This window comes from Stomoxys calcitrans, chromosome 4, assembly GCF_963082655.1.
Source record: "Stomoxys calcitrans chromosome 4, idStoCalc2.1, whole genome shotgun sequence".
In the NCBI taxonomy this organism is placed as follows: Eukaryota; Metazoa; Arthropoda; class Insecta; order Diptera; family Muscidae; genus Stomoxys; species Stomoxys calcitrans.
Genome location: NC_081555.1, coordinates 155620052 through 155642316, shown reverse-complemented (window position 1 = coordinate 155642316; position 22265 = coordinate 155620052). Strand labels below are relative to the sequence as shown.

The 22265-nt window shown below is 38.7% G+C and overlaps 1 protein-coding gene across 6 annotated transcripts in view; it reads right to left on the bottom strand.

Annotated features, from left to right (window-relative positions):
- Positions 1-22265, bottom strand: part of LOC106096057 (mucin-5AC) — a 73354-nt gene that overhangs the window by 4281 nt on the left and 46808 nt on the right. For all 6 annotated transcript variants that reach the window (XM_013263591.2, XM_059368048.1, XM_013263590.2 and 3 more), the window contains 2 exons: positions 2111-5092; positions 1791-2043 (listed from right to left, as the gene is read on the bottom strand). In XM_013263591.2, coding sequence (XP_013119045.2) covers positions 1791-2043; positions 2111-4423 — 2566 coding nt within the window. In that variant the 5' untranslated portion in view covers positions 4424-5092. The remainder of the gene's footprint in view (positions 1-1790; positions 2044-2110; positions 5093-22265) is intronic.

Below are 22265 nucleotides of genomic sequence, written 5' to 3'. Positions count from 1 at the left end.
TTTTTTTACACTTTTTTTCTAAAGCAAGCTAAAAGTAACAGCTGATAACTGACAGAAGAAAGAATGCAATTACAGAGTCACAAGCTGTGAAAAAATTTTTCAACGCCGCCTATATGAAAAATCCGCAATTACTTTTTGGGCAACCCAATAGTTTCAAATTTAATCAAAATTGGATGAAAATGCTCCTTTTATATCGGTCTATATGGCAGCTATATCCAAATATGGGCCGATCTTGACGATATTCAACAAAAAGGCTTAGAGGGGTATCAGAACTCGCTGTACCAAATTTCATTGAAATCGGATGAAAAATGCTCCATTTATAGGCTCATTACACTATATCGGGAGATCGGTCTGAGCCACATTTGACAGGAATGGGTAGGGGTTTACCAGAAAACATTGTGCCAAATTTCATCGGATTCAGGTAAAAAATTGATCTTTAATGGCCTCAATACCATATATCGGGAGATCGGGCGGTCGGGCGTTCGGTCTAAGGTCAACTATATGCAAATATAGTCCGATCTGAACCGCATTTCACAGAAATGAATAGGGTCTACCAGAGCTCACTGTGCCAAATTTCATCGAAATCGAACCAATTTATTGACTCAAGACTTTAAGTCTGGAGATCCGTCTATATAGCGGCCATATATAAATAAAATCCGATTATATGAGATCAGATACCGCTGATTGTCCGCAACTGCAGTTGCAGCTACTATGTATGGAACAATCCACTGCCCGCAACCTGTGGACGGGTCCGGTAGCTCCCAGCTAAGCTTCTCGTGACATTAATGAACACCACACAAATCGGAACTCAATGTTCCACAGCTATCCCGTGCCGGGTTCTTCGAGTAGTGAAGGTTTTTGTTGTTGTAACAGTGTGTTGTACACTGAGGCGGAAGCCCTTGACAATGAAGGACGATTGAGCAGTGAAGATGATTGTCTTTGCTGATGCCGCCATCATTTTGATTGGCGGCCGCTTTTTCTCTACTGTCAATGATATCCTTCAGGTCGCGTTTTGGAAGCTGTCTAGATAGGACTAGGCATAAGCCTCAGAAAGGCAGAGATTCCCTGACGGGAAATTGGGCTCGGGACAAGTAGGATTTCTGCAGGGTTTGTGGAGATGAGGAAGTGTTGGGGACGGTCGAGCATCTGCTGTGCGTAGAATTATGGGTGAACACCACTTATTTTCTCTAAACTCTCTACAGTCTTTAGTCCCCTTAGTTATTCTGCACTTCTGCAAGGGTATGAGGTGACTGACTGGTGACTCTGTAATCGGAGGGACATTTTCGGTCTCTAGGCCGGCTTTTTCTTTATTTCTCTCTCTTTCTCTTCGGGCGCATGTGTGTATCTAAGTCCAGAGCTATCGCTAACCTACTTTCATCTTTCTCTTTTACATATATTTTCCTTTTAGTACGAATACAATGAACCGAAGGTCTTTGAGTGAAGCAGTTGCGTGTCCTTAAGCTCAACCTAAGGCGCAGCATTAGATGGACAACGACAATGGACTGGACGTTCGTGTTGGACCGCCCTGATTTTGGTTTTGGCATAAGACCCTGTCCTGCCTTGAATGTTCTAATGTGCGATCCTTAGTGATGTAGGCCCTATGAGTATTACCATGTTAAGAGGATATGTGAGACTTTAGCATGGCTTGCTTGCGAGGTTGGCCACACGCGCTAGAACTTTGACACACAATCTGGTCAGAAGAGCCTACTGACTAGCAAGATAAAGATACATTTGCTTGCCTTTGCTCTAAAAACGAAATAGTTTAGGGAAAATTAACATAAATTACTTACCAGTAACTGTTATACTGCCCGTAGAGAATATTTTTAATGTGGCTTTGGGATAACGGAGCTTGTATGTTACGCCAGGATGTAATTCAGGTTCATAGCTTGCCTCTTCCCGATATTTTTCGGAAAAATTTACTATTTTTATGGCCCAAGGCATGCTGCAAGTGCCCAAAACATTAACCACGCGGAAATTATGAAAACGAGCTCGAAAACCCAATTTCTCCAAAGTACGAGCATAACGACGTGCTGCTATTTTTGCCTAAAAGTGGAAGTGGAAGAATGGTCAATTAATGGTTAATATGTCGAATTGGATTAGTCACTCATACCTGTTCCTCAGAAGTGGCTCCAGTGCATGTTATTCTACCCGAGGACCAAATAGAGGCTGTTGTATAAGGACGACGTAATTTCATTGTTACCATGCCATTTTCTCGTCGATATTCTACATTTGCACCATTCAAAGCAATTTCACGCAAATTTAAATGACAACGAACACTGAAGGAACATACAACATTGTTAATGACAATATCAATTTCGGGTTCAGCTTCCGGTTCCGGGGCAGCTACTGCTGTTGCATTCGAATCTGGGGCAACACCTTCTGTACTGCTATTATTTGCTACACTATTGTTGGGTGACGTTGTTGTGTAGGCAGCAATCGAAGTATCACTTTTACTTATTGAAGCTAATGATGGGGTATTGCTGTTTTGTGTTCCTGCGGCATTGGAGTTGGGAGCTACCACTGATAGATTTGTGGTGGTAGTAGTGGATGTTGTACTAGACTTGGATGACGACAATGAAGAGAATGGCGTTGCAGCATAAGAGGACAAACTAAGAGAATTCACTACTGGAGTAGTTGTGGTGGAGGCTGCAAATGATGAGGATACTGCAGCTGTTGATGCATAGTTACTGGTGGTGTTGTGGTTATTTGATGTAACATGGATTATATGGCCATTAGGAACTAATTTAGAGGCGGGTTGTTGCAAATTTGTTGTTGTGTTTTTATTTGGATTCTTATTAAAATTATTTATCAAATGTCCATTCATTTGATTCAGTGGTGCAGTTTGTTGCGTATAAGTTAAGGTGGAAGCGGCGGCGGCGGCGGATGATGACGATGGGGCGGATGATGAGATGTTAGCATTAACTGTGGTTGTCTTCAATGACAAAGATGTCGATGATGACGACGAAAATGGTAATGAAGTTAATGATAAGGAAGCTGGCGAAGATACTACAACGGTTTTAGTTGCTGAAGACAACGACGCAGCCGTTATTTGAGTTTTATTTAAAAAATGATGATTTTTGGTTAAATTGCTGTTATTCAGGAGTGTTGTTGCTGTAGCAGAAGATGTAGTTGTCGACGACGACGTAGACGACGACGGTATTATATTATTTAATATAGTGGCACGTTGTGGTATGTTTTGAGTTTTCACAATTTTCAATTGTTGCTGTTGCTGTGGTCTCAATTGCTGAATGTTGGCGGTGGTGACGGTACCAAAACGCTGTTGTTGGGGCAAGTTGGCAGTTATCGCTGTTCTGGGCTTTGTAAGAATATTCTTGGCATTGATATTAGCGTTGGCGGCGGCGGCAACAGCTACAGCGGAGGGGCTTTTAACAACATTTATGATTTGACCTTTGCCGGCAGCATTCAGCACCTGTTGCGTTTTGATTAGTGTTGGTGTTTTCGCTCCCGTTGTTGTTAATATGGTGGCATGTTGTAAACGTTGTGTTGCATTACCAGCAATAATCGTGTTGTTGTTGCGATTTATCAAAACCGTAGTGCGTTGGGGCTGGGACTGATTACTGTTGGTGATATTGTTTACAATGGTGGCAGGCTGTTGCTGGGAAAATTGCGAGAAATGACGTATCGTTGCAGTTTGACCACCACCGCCACCAGAGTTGGTAGTAATCAATCGTGCTTGTTGCTGCTGAGTAGGCTGCAAGTAGGCGCTGGAGGTTACCACAGAGCCATTGTTATTACCTCCTGACACAGATACACCATTGGCATTAATATGTTGCTGGAATTGTGACACACCCGTTGAGGAGTTGGTAACCAAGAAAGTTCCTTGATGTGTCGTCGACAACGACGAGGAAGTGCTTGTCTGGTTGTTGTTGTTGTTGGCATTAGACGAATCGGTAATAACTGCCAATCCGCCATTGCTGGTACTTACTATATTGCCTATAGGTACATTAACTAAGTTTTGTGAAACCAATAAACGTTGCTGCTGTTGTTGTTGCTGCTGCTGCAACAGCTGCTGATATTGCTGGTAGGTGATAATGGTCGAGGCGCCCGTTGCTCCATTTGTCAACAATATGGTTTGCGTTTGGGCCGGTATAACTACGTTACCACCCAATGTGGTGACAGGACCCCCTGCACCACTGCCACCGCCTACATTTGCCCCAACTAGCGTAGTAGTTGTGTTAGCTGCATTTGATCCCGAACTCACTATAGTGCCCACCACCTGGCTTGAAAGTGTGGTAGTATTGTTGCTGCTGCTACCGCTGCCAACGCCACTGGTTACAACATTGCCAACGATGATGTGATTGCCACCAGTTGTAGCTCCGCCATTTGTCAAAGTTTTCATGCAATTCTTATTGTTTTGCAACAACGTGGCCATACCAATGTTGCTGCTATTGCTAATATACATTTGTTGCTCTTAATATTGGCCTTTTCCGCTTTTTTGATTTCTTTTTCCCCCAATATTATCAGATCAGAAGAAAGAAATGATTCACTTCATATGGAAAACAGCCGTGGCCAGAGGAGGAGGAAAACTACGTAGATTGTTGTTCCTCCCCTTCTGATGAAGCTCGTCTTACTCTCTATCGTTTGTGGGTTTTGGCTAGAATATTCTCTGGCAGATGTGATATGCTTTTTTGTTGTTTGATGATAAATGAAATGTCAAATTCCGTTTGATTTGCTTTTGCTGTCTGTTTGATGGACCGACCTTTCATAAATGTGTCTCGTAAGGTCACAAATCTTTGTGGCCTGGTCTCTCTTTCAGAGAATATTTTGGTACTTTCTTATCCTTTTTCTAACTTCCTTTGTGTCTCTCAAACTCTGTCTCTTGGCACACCACTACTCTCTATTCTTGTAAAATCAAGAAAATATTTTTTTGATATTCATTTGTTGTTTTAGAAACATTTAATATAGTTTTGTTGTTGACGCTGCTACTGCTGGTTTGTTGTAGTAATTTTTGGATTTTTGTTTTTGTTGTTGCCTATTTGTGTAGTTCAAGTCTTTCGTTTCTTTCTCCTTAGGTTTTGGTTTAGATGTTTTTTGTTTGCTTTTTATTTAGTATTTGTTCTTTAGAAACAGTCTGAAAGTAAAGAGAGAAATGAAAACATAATTAGTAAGCTTCTTTATGATTTCGATCATTAAACTCGTACATGCATAAAACTTAAATGCAGAAAATTGAGTTTTATTTCCATAAATTTACAATTTCATGTTCGCCACCGACTTATAAAACCAGCCCATTTGTGAACGCGAGTAATGATAGTATACCATCATTACCATATATGGTCAATCCCATGGCAGCCGGTTGTACGTACCGGATTGACCCGATGGAATCTCCATCGGCAAGGGCTGCCGCCTCAGTGTACGTGTTCGTCTTTTTTCGTCATGGGAGAGGCACATCCCGGAGTGCCTTCTCCGTATGCTTTTGGTCCGTGCCGGGATTGAAAAGAACCCCGGACCCTGGTTCTGTTCCGTTTGCCAGAACCGCCTTCATCATCGGTCAGTGTCGGTGAGGTGTAACAGGTGCTTGGAGTGGGTACATTTCCGTTCTTGCTCTGGCCTAACTTCGCTACGGGAGTATAGTCATACTGGCTATGTCGCTAGGTGCTGTGCGAACTCAGCCAGCAGTGGGTCACAAGCGTCGCCGTCGTCGCCTTCGGCGTCCTCGTCGTCGGACTATGTGACCCCCCCGACCTCTCCCGTACGGCAATTTATGCAAAGACAGCACCCTAGCCCTACTATTGCCAGGCCAGTGTCGGGAAATGTATCGTTCCTGCGGTTAAACTGCAATGGACTGCGAGGCAAGATTGATGAGATTGTGGATTTTATGAGTCGGAAGAGCATATCGGTCGCAGCGATCCAGGAGACAAAGCTGACTAACACCTGCAGCTTGCACAGTTGTCACGGCTACAATGTGCTACGTAAGGATCGCTCAAGGAATGGAGGTGGGGGATTGGCCTTCGTTATACACCATTCCGTGCAGTATAGACCTATCTCGCCTGCGCTTGACGCTAGTGACCCATACATGGAATGTATGGGGGTAGCAGTCAAGTCTGGTACTGCCGAGATAGAGATATACAACGTGTATATACCGCCGGTTGGCAGCTGTGTCCCGATTAATGGCCAGGCCTACAGCCCCGACATAAGTGGGTTGCTATCTGGCCATAGTCGTCTGGTTCTGGGGGATTTCAATGCACATCACTCGTCATGGCATTCTCCCCTAGGCAACGACCAGCGTGGCATAGCTTTGGCAGAGCAGATAGATAGCTCCACGTTTTGCACGGTGAATGAGGATGCCCCCACTAGGATTACGAGGAGGTGCAGCAGCTCGCCAGACATCTCAATCGCATCCCCTGATCTCCTGAGTGACGTATCCTGGCAAGCCGTCATCTCTTTGGGGTCAGACCACCTCCCCATAATCCTCACCATCGACCGACCACCCGACTTCATAACCTCTGAGCGCCGAACGTTCATCAACTATAAGAAGGCCAATTGGACTGGTTTCAGAGAGTATACCAATCGCCGCTTCAATGAACTGCCACCCCCCTCTGATGTGCTTGTGGCCGAGAGGAAATTCCGAGACATCATCAACGCAGCAGCCGCTCGCTTTATTCCAGCCGGTCGAATACCGCAAGTGCGACCCAATTTCCCGGCGCAAGCAGTGGTACTCGCAGACGAGCGTGATGGGATTCGTGCTATGGACCCCGCTAACCCCAGAATCAGCGAGCTGAATCTGGAAATAAACAGGGTAGTCAACGAACATAAGCGGAATTTGTGGCTGGAACACTTGGAGCAATGTAACTTAGGCACCGGTGCAGGCAAATTGTGGGCCACTGTTAAGTCTCTCTCGAACCCCGGTAGACGGGACGACAGGACCTCAGTCACTTTTGGCGAGTTAACCGTGACTGATCCGAAGAGATGCGCCAGGTTGTTCAACCGTCAATTTATCGTGCATCCCGAGAGAGACAGGGCAAGGAGGAGAGCCATTCGCCGTATTCGTGGTCTCCGAGCCGATGAACAGCCATCACAATTTACCGTGGGCGAAGTTACGAATGTCATCCGTGGCGCCAAATCTTCCAAGGCGTTGGGCCCCGACGGAATCTCTACATTGATGCTGAAGAATCTGGATTTACCTGGAGTTGAGTACCTTACCACTGTCCTTAACCTGTCATTGAACACTCTTATAGTTCCCGATGTCTGGAAAATGGGCAGAGTGATCCCGCTACTGAAGCCTGGTAAAGACCCGAGTTTGGGGGAGTCGTACAGACCGATCTCCCTTCTCTCACCAGTGGCTAAGACGCTTGAGGCATTACTCCTCCCGAGCCTCGTAGGAGAATTTCCATTCGCCGAGCATCAACACGGATTTCGGAGACTGCACAGCACAACAACAGCTTTGCATGCCATCACCACACACATTTGCCGTGGCTTCAATCAACCCAGGCCATGTGATAGGACGGTCCTCGTGGCATTGGACCTATCGAAGGCATTCGACACGGTCAGCCATGCCAAATTATTTGAGGACATCGCCAACACGTCCCTCCAGCCAGGCCTTAAACGTTGGGTCGCGAATTATCTGTGTGGCCGCCAGTCATTTGTGGAATTTAGGGATAAGAAGTCAAAACACCGTAGAGTGAAACAGGGAGTTCCCCAAGGCGGGGTGATATCTCCGGCTCTGTTTAACCTCTACCTTTCCTCCATCCCACCTCCTCCAGACGGCATAGAGATCGTATCATATGCGGACGACTGTACGATCTTGGCATCAGGCCCCCCACCCATTGATGACATCTGCGATAGGTTGAACGTCTACCTCAACGAGCTTGCCTCATATTTCGCTGCAAGAAATCTGAAGATATCCGCCACCAAATCTTCAGCCACACTGTTCACTACAAATACGCGTGAGGTGAATTCTGAGCTGACTGTGATGGTCGATGGAGAATTGATTCCGACCATCAAGTGTCCCAAAATACTTGGCGTCACATTTGACAGCTCCTACACTTTCTCCCCACATGCCACAGCAATCTGCAATAAAGTCAAAAGTAGAAACAAGGTCCTCAAGTCACTCGCTGGCAGCACTTGGGGTGCAGACAAAGAAACCTTGTTGACCACGTACAAAGCAATTGGCCGGTCTGTGGTAAGTTATGCAGCGCCAGTGTGGTCACGTCAGCTTTGTGACACGCAGTGGAATAATATTCAGATCTGTCAGAATGCCGCCCTCCGAACTGCGACGGGCTGCCTCCTTAGTTCTCATGTGGACCACCTCCACCAGGAGACAAAGATCCTACCAGTGCGAAGACATAACTACATGCTGTCTAAGCAATACCTTTTGGGCTGTTATCGCAGAAATCATCCAAATCATCATCTTGTGGATAGATACCCACCGCCCAGAAGCCTTAAGGTAGATCTACATGATCTAGAGCGTGAGGTCCAGCGCTACAAGAGAGAACCTCTAGATCAAGCGGCATATCAAGCGGGTCTGAACAACATTCATGCAGACACGGTAGCAGACGCGTTAACTGGCTACCGGGTGAATGTAGTCCTTGGAGTACGACCGCCACCCATTGCACCCGAAGAAATCGACCTCCCCCGGCAAACCAGAGTGATTCTGGCTCAATTACGTTCCGGCAGATGCAGCCGCCTCAATTCCCACAGAGCTAGGATTGATGCCGACGTGCAAGATGTATGTCCCGACTGTAACCAGGGACCGCACGATACACGTCACCTGTTTAACTGCCCGGCCAGACCCACTCGACTCAGACCCAGATCCCTGTGGACGCACCCCATCTTAGTCGCGGAGTTCCTGGGTCTTGACACTCAACAGAATCAAGCAGACGAAAGATAGTACACAATAAACTGCTACAACAACAACAACAACCATATATGGTCATATATTACATGCCTATATCTTTTTTCTCTCTCTCACATATATTATTCATTCAATTAATTCTTTCCAACCGACTTCTCATTCTTATTTTTAAGCTGTTTTTATTTTGTTATATCTTTTACTGCTCTCATTCTTATTATATGTATCACTCTCATTTCAAATATTTGAATTAACGGTTCATTTCCAACATAAGTGACTTCTTATTAGATTTTAAGTCAATGTTCTTCAACTTTTGAAGTCAGTTAAGCATAGACTTTTGAACAAATAAGTACTTAACCGAGACAAATATTTATTCTAATAAAAATTGATAAAACTGTTAAACTACTGTGTTTTAATTTGTTGTGTAACCCCAATAGTTGTTACTGGCGCAGTCGAAACAGCGAACCTTCTATTTCAAAAAAAAAAAAAAAAAAAGAAACTTAAGTTTTTATCGCTAATGAACAAAAGTGTTTTAAATTGTTCCATTTTGGGTTAAACAATTTTAGTATACAAAAAGAACAAAAATAGAATTTTTTAGTGACGTAATCATGTAAAAGAAATTTTGTTGCCGATAATACTGTTTTTGATCAAAATCGAAGGAACCAGTAAAGTGTAAAATTAAAGGCTACAAAACTACAACTGCTGTGTTGAGAATTAATATAGAACTGTGTTATCGACATAGAACATTATTATCAATCTAAATCTGTTCTTCATATTGACTGCTTATCATACAAAAAAAAAAAAATAAAAGAGAACTGAACTGACAACATGCAGTCTGCACTCGCTCTCTCAATAAATGATGTGCTGAAAGATGCACAAAGAATACATGAATTTAGAGGTGACGACTCTTTCGCTCTGACTTCATTTCTAAGAGAGGTTGATACAGTACTTGAATTGGTTCAGTCAGACCTTGGAGCAAGTGAGTACATATACAAGAGAATAATTTTAAACAAATTACAAGGAGAGGCTCTCCATGTTTTGAGAACATTGGGGCCTAATCCAGCTTGGAGTGAGACGAAAAGAGCGCTTATAGAAAATTTTGGAGTGAAACAATCGTACCACCAGCTTTACCAGGAGGCATTTGGAGCAAAGAACTATGGTATTATAAATTATTATTCTCATTTATTATCAATTCTTTGTAAAATAAACGAAAAATATGAGTACGATTATGAGAAACCTGTAGAATTTAGCCCTGCAAATGCAGAGAAAATAATTTTAAGAACATTTATAAATAATATCGATGTAAATTTGGCTTCGGTTGTTATCAACAGAAATGTATCAAAATTAAGAGATGCTTACAATTTACTTGAACATCAGGGCCTCATTAGAAATAATATACAGAAAACATATAATAATAACCAAAACTTTAAACATGCAAATCAGATGCATCGTAATGATCAATATACATCCCAAAACAGTAGTCAGAACCGTGGTAATAATTTTAGAAATTCAAGTTCAGGATATAATAATAACAACCAAAACCCAAATACAAAAGTCAATTCTCAAAATTATTCAAATAGTCAATCTCGTCCAAATTTCAGTAGCCAAACAAGAAATCTATACACTCAGCATAATTCTCAATCTTATAATAGTAATCGAGGCGGATCTGGGCAATCACATCGCGGGGAAATGGAAATTGATCACATCGAGGCAGTAGTTCATTGTCCTGTTGAGGAGGAAGATGTGAATTTTCATTTAACTGCCTCAAAAAGGCACTTCCAATAATATGTCTCACAATAGGCAATCAGAGGATTAAGGCTCTGGTTGATACTGGATCCACGACCTCATTGTTGGATGAAAATAAATTATTAGATTATGAGAGAAAGGTCCTCAAGGATAAAGTTTACTTTTCATCACTGAATAATAAAACAGACATTTTACACGAGATAATAACTGAGCTGCCTGCGGAGTTTGGGGAGGATGCCACGATGTCATGGAAATTGGCTAGTTTCCGTGATAAGTATTTCGATGCTATTCTTGGGCAAAATATTTTACGGCCCTTAGGGGCGAAGATAGATATGGAGGCTGATACAATGACTATCAATGGGAGAACGATTCCATTTTATAGATTTTGTCCTTATAGATCGGAGGAGATATATCAATTGGATTCATTGGTCATCGACGAGAAGGTTATGCGGCATCTTTTTTCAAACCTGAACGAACAAGAGGCATTGGCGTTAGAAAAATGTTTAAACTCTTTCAGTGATTTGATATATACGGAAGGCCAGGTATTAGGATATACAGATGTTGTGCAACACGAAATAAAGACTATTGTTGATAAACCTATTTATACTAGGATATATCGTTACCCACATATTTATGAGAAAGAAATTTGCAATCAGATCGACGATATGTTACGACAAGGTATAATTGCTGAAAGCTCTTCGCCATTTAATAGTCCATTGTGGATAGTGCCAAAGAAGGTTGATTTTTCTGGGGAAAAGAAGTTTCGAATAGTGGTGGACTACCGCAAATTAAATGAAGTAACAGTAGACGATAAATTTCCGATACCCAACATAGAGAATATTCTTGACAAATTAGGTAGAGCCCAGTATTTTTCCACCATTGACTTGGCCAAGGGATTTCACCAGATTTTGGTAAGGCCGGAGGATAGATCTAAAACTGCTTTTTCTACGCCTTATGGGCATTATGAGTTTATAAGGATGCCATTTGGCTTAAAAAATGCACCGGCGACCTTTCAACGGTTAATTAACAATGTTCTTCGGGAATTTATAAATAAAATATGTGTTGTATATTTGGATGACATCCTTATATTTTCTACCAGTTTTCAAGAACATGTGAATAATATTAGGTCGATATTTCGGAAACTAAGGGAGGCTAATCTTAAAATCCAAATAAATAAATGTACATTTTTTTCTAAAGAAACATTGTATTTAGGGCATTTATTGACGACAGATGGTGTTAAACCGAATCCTTCCAAAGTTGAGACAATTTTGAACCTGCAACTTCCTCGAAATGTAAAAGGGGTAAAATCATTTTTAAGTATGGCTGGATTTTACAGAAAATTTATAAAGGATTTTTCCAAAGTAGCTTTTCCAATGATAAGATACTTAAGAAAGGGCGAACGATTGAAGGTGAATGACTCTAATTACATAAATGCATTTGAGAAATTGAAGAATATACTTACTCAGGCACCGGTGCTTAAGTACCCGGATTTTTCTAAACCATTTCAGTTGGCGACGGATGCGAGCAATGATGCAATTGGTGCCGTTTTGCAGCAAAACGGACACCCAATTTGCTATGCCAGTAGAACATTGAACCAGCATGAGAGAAATTATTCTGCTACTGAAAAAGAGCTTTTGGCGATAGTTTGGGCCACAAAATATTTTCGCCCATACCTTTATGGAGTTAAATTCCAAGTTCTTTCCGATCATCAGCCTCTAAGGTGGCTCTTTGTTAAGGCCCAAAGTAGGGATTTGAATCCTCGACTGTTTAGATGGATGTTAAGTCTTGGTGAGTTCAATTTGAATGTGAATTATATTAGGGGCAGGGACAATAATGTGGCTGATTTTCTGAGCAGGATAAATAGTGATACTGGAGAAATACACCACCTTGATGAAGCCAGTAGCTCATTGTATAATAATAATGATGCTTCCTTGGCAACGGTTCACTCTCAATTGGAAGGCGAAAAGGACTATATTGGTATATTGGATACTGTGGTTAATAGGTTTGATCTTCAGATAATTCTGACTGACAATAAGACTAAGGCAATGGAGCTCATTCATGGAAAGAAACGGATTTATATATCTTCTACTGACTTAAGGAAAAATCTTGGCACGATCTTAAATGAGAATATATTTAAGGGTAAAGTAGGGATATTTACCGAATTGAATGACCATGAATATCACACTCTTCAGAAGAAATTAATAGAAGTATTTGGAGGTAATAGTTCCGTTAAGTTTGTCAGATGTGCTTATTTTGCAATGGATTTGGATTCGGAAGAAGAAACGTATCGGCAAATACATAATTATCATAGATATGAAACCGGACATACTGGCATTGCCGAAAATTATGAAGGTCTTAAAAGAAAAATTTATTTCCCCAATTTAAAAATATTAATTCAAAAATATATTAACAATTGTGATACCTGCAATAGATCAAAATTTGATCGAAGACCTATTAAAGAAAAGTTTAAATTTACAGAAACACCTACTGATACAGGGCAAATTATTCATATGGATATATATACAAATTCAAAGTCAAATTTCTTAACTTTCATAGATAGATTTTCCAAATTCGCCACCGCTTACTATTTAGAAGACAGAACAAATCAGACGATAGTGGAAAAATTAAGACTATATAAATCACAGAAGGGATGTATTAGGAAAATTATAACAGATAATGAGTTTAAGAGTATAAATATAAAAGATTTTTTAAAAAATGAAGGAATAGAATTACATTTGGTTAAATCTAATACCCATACAGGAAATGCAGACATAGAAAGGTTGCACAATACTCTTAGTGAAAAAATTAGAGTTTTATATATAGAAGAGAAATCATTAGGCATTAAAGATAAAATGAGCAAGGCGATTGAATATTATAACAACAGTTTTCATTCCGTTACCAAGGAGAAACCTTTTGTAATAGAATTTGGAAATTGTAAGAAAGAGGAGATTTACAAGAGAATTTTGGAAAATAAGAGATATAATATTGAAAAAAAGAATTTGAACAGGGAATCTATTACGGAAAATAGACAAATGGGATTTATAAAGAACTACAAATCTGTAAGACATAAGGAACAGCCTAAATTTAGATTTAGTGACTTAAGAAATGTTCATAATAATAATATAAAACGCGAAGCCAAATACAATGGATTAGTAAATACTTCACAATATGTTTGAAACTTTGTCATTCATTTATGTTGAAGAAATATCACAGTATGTATGCAATGTAATTACATTTATTGTATTTTGTAAAAATCTAAAGTATTAGATTTTAATTAAATGGGGGAGAAGTAATGATAGTATACCATCATTACCATATATGGTCATATATTACATGCCTATATCTTTTTTCTCTCTCTCACATATATTATTCATTCAATTAATTCTTTCCAACCGACTTCTCATTCTTATTTTTAAGCTGTTTTTATTTTGTTATATCTTTTACTGCTCTCATTCTTATTATATGTATCACTCTCATTTCAAATATTTGAATTAACGGTTCATTTCCAACATAAGTGACTTCTTATTAGATTTTAAGTCAATGTTCTTCAACTTTTGAAGTCAGTTAAGCATAGACTTTTGAACAAATAAGTACTTAACCGAGACAAATATTTATTCTAATAAAAATTGATAAAACTGTTAAACTACTGTGTTTTAATTTGTTGTGTAACCCCAATAGTTGTTACTCGCGCTAAAAACTAGTAAACGATCAGCTGATATCATGAGAGATTTTTTGTCATTACAATAGATCTGTTCGCATAAAGCAGAGTATATGACATGTATTTTATACGCGTATAGGTGGCATTAGACCACATACATATATTGAGGCAATCCCATGGCGTCGGTTGTACGTACCGGATTGGCCCCATGCAGTTTTTCATCGGCAAGAGCTGCCGCCTCAGGCGCAGTTACATACTATGCGCATGCATTTTTAAGCAACTCTGCCAACAAATCCCACAAAACCGGCGCGCAAAAGTTAAACAATTTTGAACTTTGACGCCTAAAAACACTACTTCACGCATGGCAACAGAGAAAGACGCTCGAGTTCGATCATCAGAGTTGAAAATTCACGTTCACTTTTGGGCGTCGCTTTTGTGGGATTTGTTTGCAAAGTTGCAATTTTAATGCGCGCGCATAGTATGTGACTGCACCTCAAAGGCTAGTTCCTTTTTCAAAGGTGACAACACATGTTTTTCACGGTTACTTTTTTGTATCGGAAAAATTTTGCGATTCAATTACAAAATGATGAAACATACTAATTGCCTAAACCACTTCTTTTTATTTTGTCCCTCGCAAATTCAATGAAAACTCCTTTTTTCCCTTATAAAATCAGCTGTTCTCAATGAATTGGTAAATGAATCGAGTGACAAAAAGAACAGCAGCAGACAGTGTCGAGCGTGGTAGTGTTGTACTTATATCATAGAGGCATTATCGCAATGAATTCGATAGAAGTACAACATACTAACGTACGGTCCTTGAAGCCTTCACATCTAAAAGTATGCGATGAGATTTCCACCAATCAAAACGCGTCATATTGTGGTTGTTGTTGTGGTATCTTATTTCTTATTTTTTCATTGCAAAGTACTTCGATTATAAAAATTTCGTTTTGAAAAAAAAATAAAATTAAAATTATATTGGGTTGCCCAAAAAGTAATTGCGGATTTTTTAAAAGAAACTAAATGCATTTTTAATAAAATTTAGAATGAACTTTAATCAAATATACTTTTTTACACTTTTTTTCTAAAGCAAGCTAAAAGTAACAGTTGATAACTGACAGAAGAAAGAATGCAATTACAGTCACAAGCTGTGAAAAAATTTGTCAACGCCGACTATATGAAAAATCCGCAATTACTTTTTGGGCAACCCAATAAAATAACAGGCAAAAAACTTGAAAAAAAAACTAAAAAAAAATTGTGGCCTAGACCGTTATTTTTATTGAAAATGATTAAATTTTCATTTATATTTTATATACAACATTTTTCAATTAGAAATTTAAAAAGGCAGTCGAAAGACAGTTTGTGGGGAGATTTATCTTGTATATATAGAAAATATTTATCAAAATTTCGAGCGGCTAGACTTTTTTAAAAACCGACAATCATAACCATGGCATAATTACCAGGTAGTGTACCGTAAATAGCTGAGTACCAACTTTTTCTAGCGAAGTGAATTTTTTGGCCAGCAGAAGGGGGCAGGAGAGTTTGGTAATTGAGAGCTTGAAAATTTCAACTTGAGGTTTTTCCCCAGGCAGAAAGAGGTGTCACTCTGCGGCACGCCGTTCGGACTCGGCTATAAAAAGGAGGTCCCTTATCATTGAGCATAAAAATAAATCGGACAGCACTCATTAATTTGTGAGAAATTTGTCCCAGTTCCTTAATGGAATGTTCATGGGCAAATTTGCATTTCCAATGTAGATTTTAAAAAAGTTTATTAGACAGATTTCCTGCAAAAATAAACAAAATGTAAAAAAGCTTTAAAATCTAAACAAACCGGAGAAAACCCTCCAGCAAAAATTTACAATTTTTCAATTACCAAACTCTCAAAATTTTGTTCGCTCACTCACTCTCGCTATCTTCCGCTGGCAAATAAAGTTCGCGAACGACCTCCAGCAAATTTTTGAATACGAACCACTCTTAATAAATAATCCGCTCCATTCCTATTTTATCCTTTTTACTTAAAGCCTTGTACTGATTTCGCCTGAACAACTGTCAAAACGCACAATAAAAAAATATTGACGAAGAAAAGCCTAGTACTGACTTCGACTTTTATCAAGAACTACTGCCACAACCCATTAAAAAAAAATTGGTCACAATCCGCAAAAGTGGTACTTATTTTTATGAGCAAAATATAGGCGACATGTCGCTGCGTCAATATAATTTTCGCTTCAATGAATTGCAAATGTAGTTAAATGCTCACGAAATGGGCATCAATCAACTGTGCTTCATTTTTTTAATACTGGATAGAAAACCCGTGAAGGGCAAAAATTAAACACAAAAAACTCCATTTGCCAATCTGCCAAAACAATTCGAGGAAAAAAGTGCAAATACTTGTAAAATTTATAGCTAAAATTTGCAAAACATGTGTCGACATAGCAGTCAAACAAAATTTATTATGATCTGTGCACGCAATTGTACAAATAATTGGGTTTAATTTTATTTTACCATTCACAATAGAGGTAAGTGGTCACAATTATTTTTGAGAAACATATAAAGGCAACCCTGACATTGACAATTTACATTGATAATTTATCCAGAACTTCGTTGTCCTGGATAGATGTCATTTTCATACAAATTTCATTGTACTGCACTATATAGTACTAAAATAAAACAGAGCTAATGCTGTTGTCGTTGGTTGTGTTTGACATTTGTTTGTGCTCTGGCAAAGAATAGAGTCCATCGGATTTCGCAATAATTTAATAGGCATTTTCGCTGCGAATGAAGTCAGTATTAGGCTTAAGCTAAAAAAATTATGTAATAAAGCTTCTAAAGAGTGCCTGCATAATATGTACATATGTCGTTTAAATCAAAATTCGGACACATCCACCCAAATATGTAGTGGTTTTTTCTGTAGTAAATGTACATTAACATTATAGTGTTAATTGATAACTGATCTATTACGAATGCATGTCAGATTTTCACATGTATATGTAATATTTTTATTTTTATAATAAAAAAAAAATACTTTATGCAACAATTAGATTGTATGAGTTTTATTATATTGTTACTGTTGTTCTACATAGACTCATGCCTCATACACATATCAGCAACGTCTATATATGAACTACTTTACATCTAAGTCTGACCCCAATAATGTAAATGCACACAGCAACTGACAAACCAAAAAACACAAAACGCTTTGGCCAGCAAAAACAATTTACAGCGAATATTGAAAATGAACACAACAATTTATTATAGGAAGTGCATATGTATATAGGTAGATTCATACACTTGCGTGTACATCATATTAAAAAACATGAGTAAAAATTTTGCTGTATTATCTTATTATAACAGGTTGTATGTTATTAAATCACTTTTGTCTCAATTTTTGATCAAATAATATTAAAAACAATTACCAAGGTTTAAAAACGCTATTTGTGCCATAGCAAATTTTCTGAACATAAGTTTCAACAAGATACTTGATACAGATAACACTAAGCGAAGAACGATCAGCAGATATAAATTTTTTTCAATTTGGTTCTCCTAAAGGTGCTAGCACACTATATGTGCTTGTCTTATGACAGTCACTTTTGCAATTCTTTGTGTATGTAAAATTTGTCAATTTACATATGATTCATCACACTTATAAGTTATTTTCGTATGTCATAGCCTTAAAATGTGAGCAATAGCTGATTTTTTTTATGCGTTCAAATTGTTAAAGTTGTGAGAAAGATGGCTAAATCATAAAGTTATGAAACAATTTAATTCATTCAACTGACAACAAAAACAGCTGATTTTTTTTATGTTTTTGTAAGAAGAAATAGAGCACGCTCTAATCGATCGAAAATAACAATTGCGATTTTAAAACGTGATTTTCATATCTTAAACTGACATTAGACGATAAGACATGTCATATGTAACTCCAAAAACAGCAATTCTGAATGTTGTAAAAAAAATTTAATATGACAAATGGTTTTAGGAGAAATATGTCACTTTTTTGATTAAATCGTGCTTTTATGTCATGGAACATACATGTGTATCAGTAGATACATGTATTGGGTTGCCCAAAAAGTAATTGCAGATTTTTTAAAAAAAAGTAATGCATTTTCAATAAAACTTAGAATGAACTTTAATCAAATATACTTCTTTTACACTTTTTTTCTAAAGCAAGCTAAAAGTATTGTTGAAAACAATAACTGAACACGTCGTGGAAAATCAGCCAAATCAGGTAGGAAATGCGCCCTCTAGACGCTCAAGAAGTCAAGACCCCTGATCGGTTTATATGACAGCTATATCAGATTATGGACCGATTAAAACCATACTCAACGCAGTTGTTGGAGGTCATAATAAAACAACTTATGCAAAATTTCAGCCAAATCGGACAAGTAATGTGCCCTGTAGTGGCTCAAGAAGATCCAAGATCCAAGATCGGTTAAAATGGACCGATATTGCTTATTTACAATCCCAACCGACCTACACTAATAAGAAGTATTTGTACCAAATTTCAAGCGGCTAGATTTACTCAACCGAAAGTTAGCGCGCTTTCGACAAACAGACATTCAGACGGACGGCATGATGATCAAGAATATATTTATGGGGCCTTAGACGAATATTTCGAGGAGTTACAAACAGAATGACGAAATTAGTATACTCCCAAAAGTACAATACATATGAGAATATATGTCGATTAGAGCACGCTCTATTCATATTCGACGTACAAAAGACAAGTCTTATGAATGACAGCTCATATGACATGTCTCATCGTCGAATGGCAGCTTTAGTTTCATTCGTATCACACTATGTTTGCCACTTTTACAAATGCAAAATTTGGTATGTCATAAGACAAGCACATATAATGTGATAACACCTTCAGGGACCACTTTTTTATTGCCGGTATAAGGTCTGTTCACATACTTTCCCAGTTAGAATTTGCAGGAGAGTCTTTATTATATTTTGCTATTTATTGGAACATCTGGTTTTCAAAAACATCTCTTCGATGCTTTAAATTTCTGCTGCAAAAAACCAGCAGTAGAAATTTGCTAGTTCTCATTTAACAAATTCTCAAAATTGTGCTTGCTCTCCCGCACTCTCCCGTTCTCTTCTGCTGGAAAAAAAGTACGCGAACAACTTCCAATAAAAATTTTAGCAAATTCGCACAAATTTTTAGTACACTTACTTATTTAGCCCACAAACTTATTCAGTGAATACTGGCCTCAACTGAACGATGCCACAAATTTAATTGCTGTAAAGGCCTAAACAGAATGAGGGCGTTGATGAGCGTTGCGTTGAAATATGCCACTCCGGAAGCAAATGGTAAAAACCAACTCGCAAAAGTTAAAAAATTTGCTTTTGTGGAATTTGTGTCCAGAGTTGCATTTTTGCAACGCGGCGCTCAATAACATCTGAACACGCTCATTCTGTTTTGGCCTTTTGTGCGGGTTGCTTTTGTGGGATTTGTTTGTAGAGTTGTATTTTTTCATTTGCCACGCCCAAAAACAAAGCTCAACACGCTCATTCTGTTTTGGCCTTAACAGTGACTCCACCTTACGTATGTGCCATGTGATCATACATGTGTATGTACGTTCATTGATCAAATAATCTTCATGTGTACACGTCCCATTAGTTAATGTTCTTACAATGGATGTATGTGTGTCGTATCGAACGGACAAGTTGCGTACTATTTGATTTGTTGCAAAATTAATTTGTAAGCAACAGCCATAATGTACATACATACATATTTATGACAACATTACATTGACTAGAACTGTGAGCATTAAGAAATTGTATTAGAACAGACCGACCGAACATACATACACACTTTTGACTTTTAGGTCAAGGACAACGTATATGGTGTTCAGCGGTACAAATTTAACAGAGTTGCCATTTTCATTCAACTTATTTATAAAAGAAATTGAGAAAATTTAAACAACTTTAATATATGCCCATAAGCAAATACTTTGTAAGGAAAAAATCTGAGAAAAAAGAGGGTTTTTTGTTGTAATTTATAATTTTTATCCGTTAGATACCCCGGCAAACACATCAGAAATTTTTTCAATGCTGGTTATTCCCTCCTAGTGCTGGCAACATTCGCTGTACACCGTTCGAACTCGCCAATAAAAAGGAGGTCCGTAATAATTGAGCTTAAACCTGCATCCCATTGATATAAGAGAAGTATCCTGATGTTGCTTAAAGGATTGCTCATGGGCAAATATGCCGAACATGGTTCACTAATATTGTAGAAGGTTCACTTGTCGAAAACAAAATTATAAAGGCCCAATGAACATTGAGGATGTGCCGATTGATATTGCCACAAAAGAAATGAAAATTAATGTAAAACATTTAAAAATGTGCTAAGTTTATCCGGGCCGATGAATTGAACTTAAAATTTTCACAAACGAATTTAATTGAAGGGGACATGTGTACTTTATGTTCAAAATTTCGGCCAATTTCAGCCAAATCGGACAAGAGTTGCGACTTTTAGTGGCTTAAAATCTCAAATTGGGTGATCGGTTGAATGTGAGTTATGAAATCGTAACAGAACACTACGTGCAACTTTTCAGCCAAATCAAATAACAATTGATGCTTTCAGCAGCTTCAGCAGAAAAAGTTGACATCCTCAATGGCAAATAATGTCACAAATTAAAAACTTTTGTCAGCTGATCGTTTTCGCTGGAAGAAAAAATTTATGTCATCATTGGCACGAACATAAAATAAAAAATGTGAATACAGCGGGAGTGCTGTCCAAGTTAGATTTAAAGGCCCAACTGCGTCCCTTCAGATTATTTCTTTGAGTACTATGCACAGCAGAATGTGAGTTACCAGCAAATCCAATATTCCAAATCATACCTTTTCTAAAATAAAAATGAAAACCACAACCTATATGGAAAAGATTACGAAAAATATGCAATCTATTATTTTGATATGCTCCTTAACAGTCATTTTTTAAATATGTTTTCTCCTTCTTTATTTATTTTTCTCAATGTATTCGTTAGAAGAGAAAACAACAACTAATTTGTTGTGAAGTAATACAAAAATCATCAACTGAACAGGCGGCAGTAGTAATAGACAGGCAGGCAGGCAGTTATTGCTGTTTGCGAATATATTTAGGAAAAAAAACTAGTTTTTCCTAATGCAACACAATAGCTACTGCATATATCATATTTTGTGTCAGGGTAAACACGTGTCCTTGTGCACAAAACAACTAAATGTTCAGTGGCAAAATATGAATACACTACAATAAATGTAACGAATACAGCACATGAGCCTTTCAACGAAAACAAAAGTGTTAAACTTGTTGAATACGGAACTACATCTATACTATGTTTACTCGTTAAGCTGGACATACATCTCTAGCGAAATTTTCGGTTGTGGCCAAGACAATTATGTCTCCACTGGAAAATTGCCGTGTAGACCTTAAGATGGGTGTAGTGCTTATTGACATTTGTCTTAAATCTTTGGATGTCAAAGTGGGTGAGAAAAACATTAGCCGGAAGTCGATTCCACATACGAACGGTTCGGGCGAAATAAAAATTCTCTCTATAATGCATTGTGCGATCCGCTTGCCAATCAATTACAAACGGTTGTGAATTCCTGAATTGTCTAGTATCCCTGACATATATCCTTACATCAGAAATAAGAAGACGAATATCAAATCCTGGCAGAACCCATCCATAGCGACTCGAATAGTGTGATCTCTGAGAAAGCTCGAAATAAATCGAACGAAGCCTAGCGACTTTGATAGTAGTGCGCCGTGGCAGACCCTATCAATTGCCGTTGAGATATCCAGAGCCACAACCTTACTCTTACCAAACTACTGGATTGAGCGACTCCAAAGTTCCGACAGAAGTGTCATGAGGTCGCCCGTAGAGCGATATCTGCGGAACCCAGGCTGATGGTCGCTAAGAAGGCCATTAGACTCTAAATACCTCACAAGATGGTGATTAACCATGCTCCTCGTGACCTTGGAGAGAGCGGAGCTTATCGAAATTGGCCGATAATTCGCAGGGCTGTTTACCTCACCCTTCTTGAGTATTGGCTGAACGTTCGCAACCTTCCAAC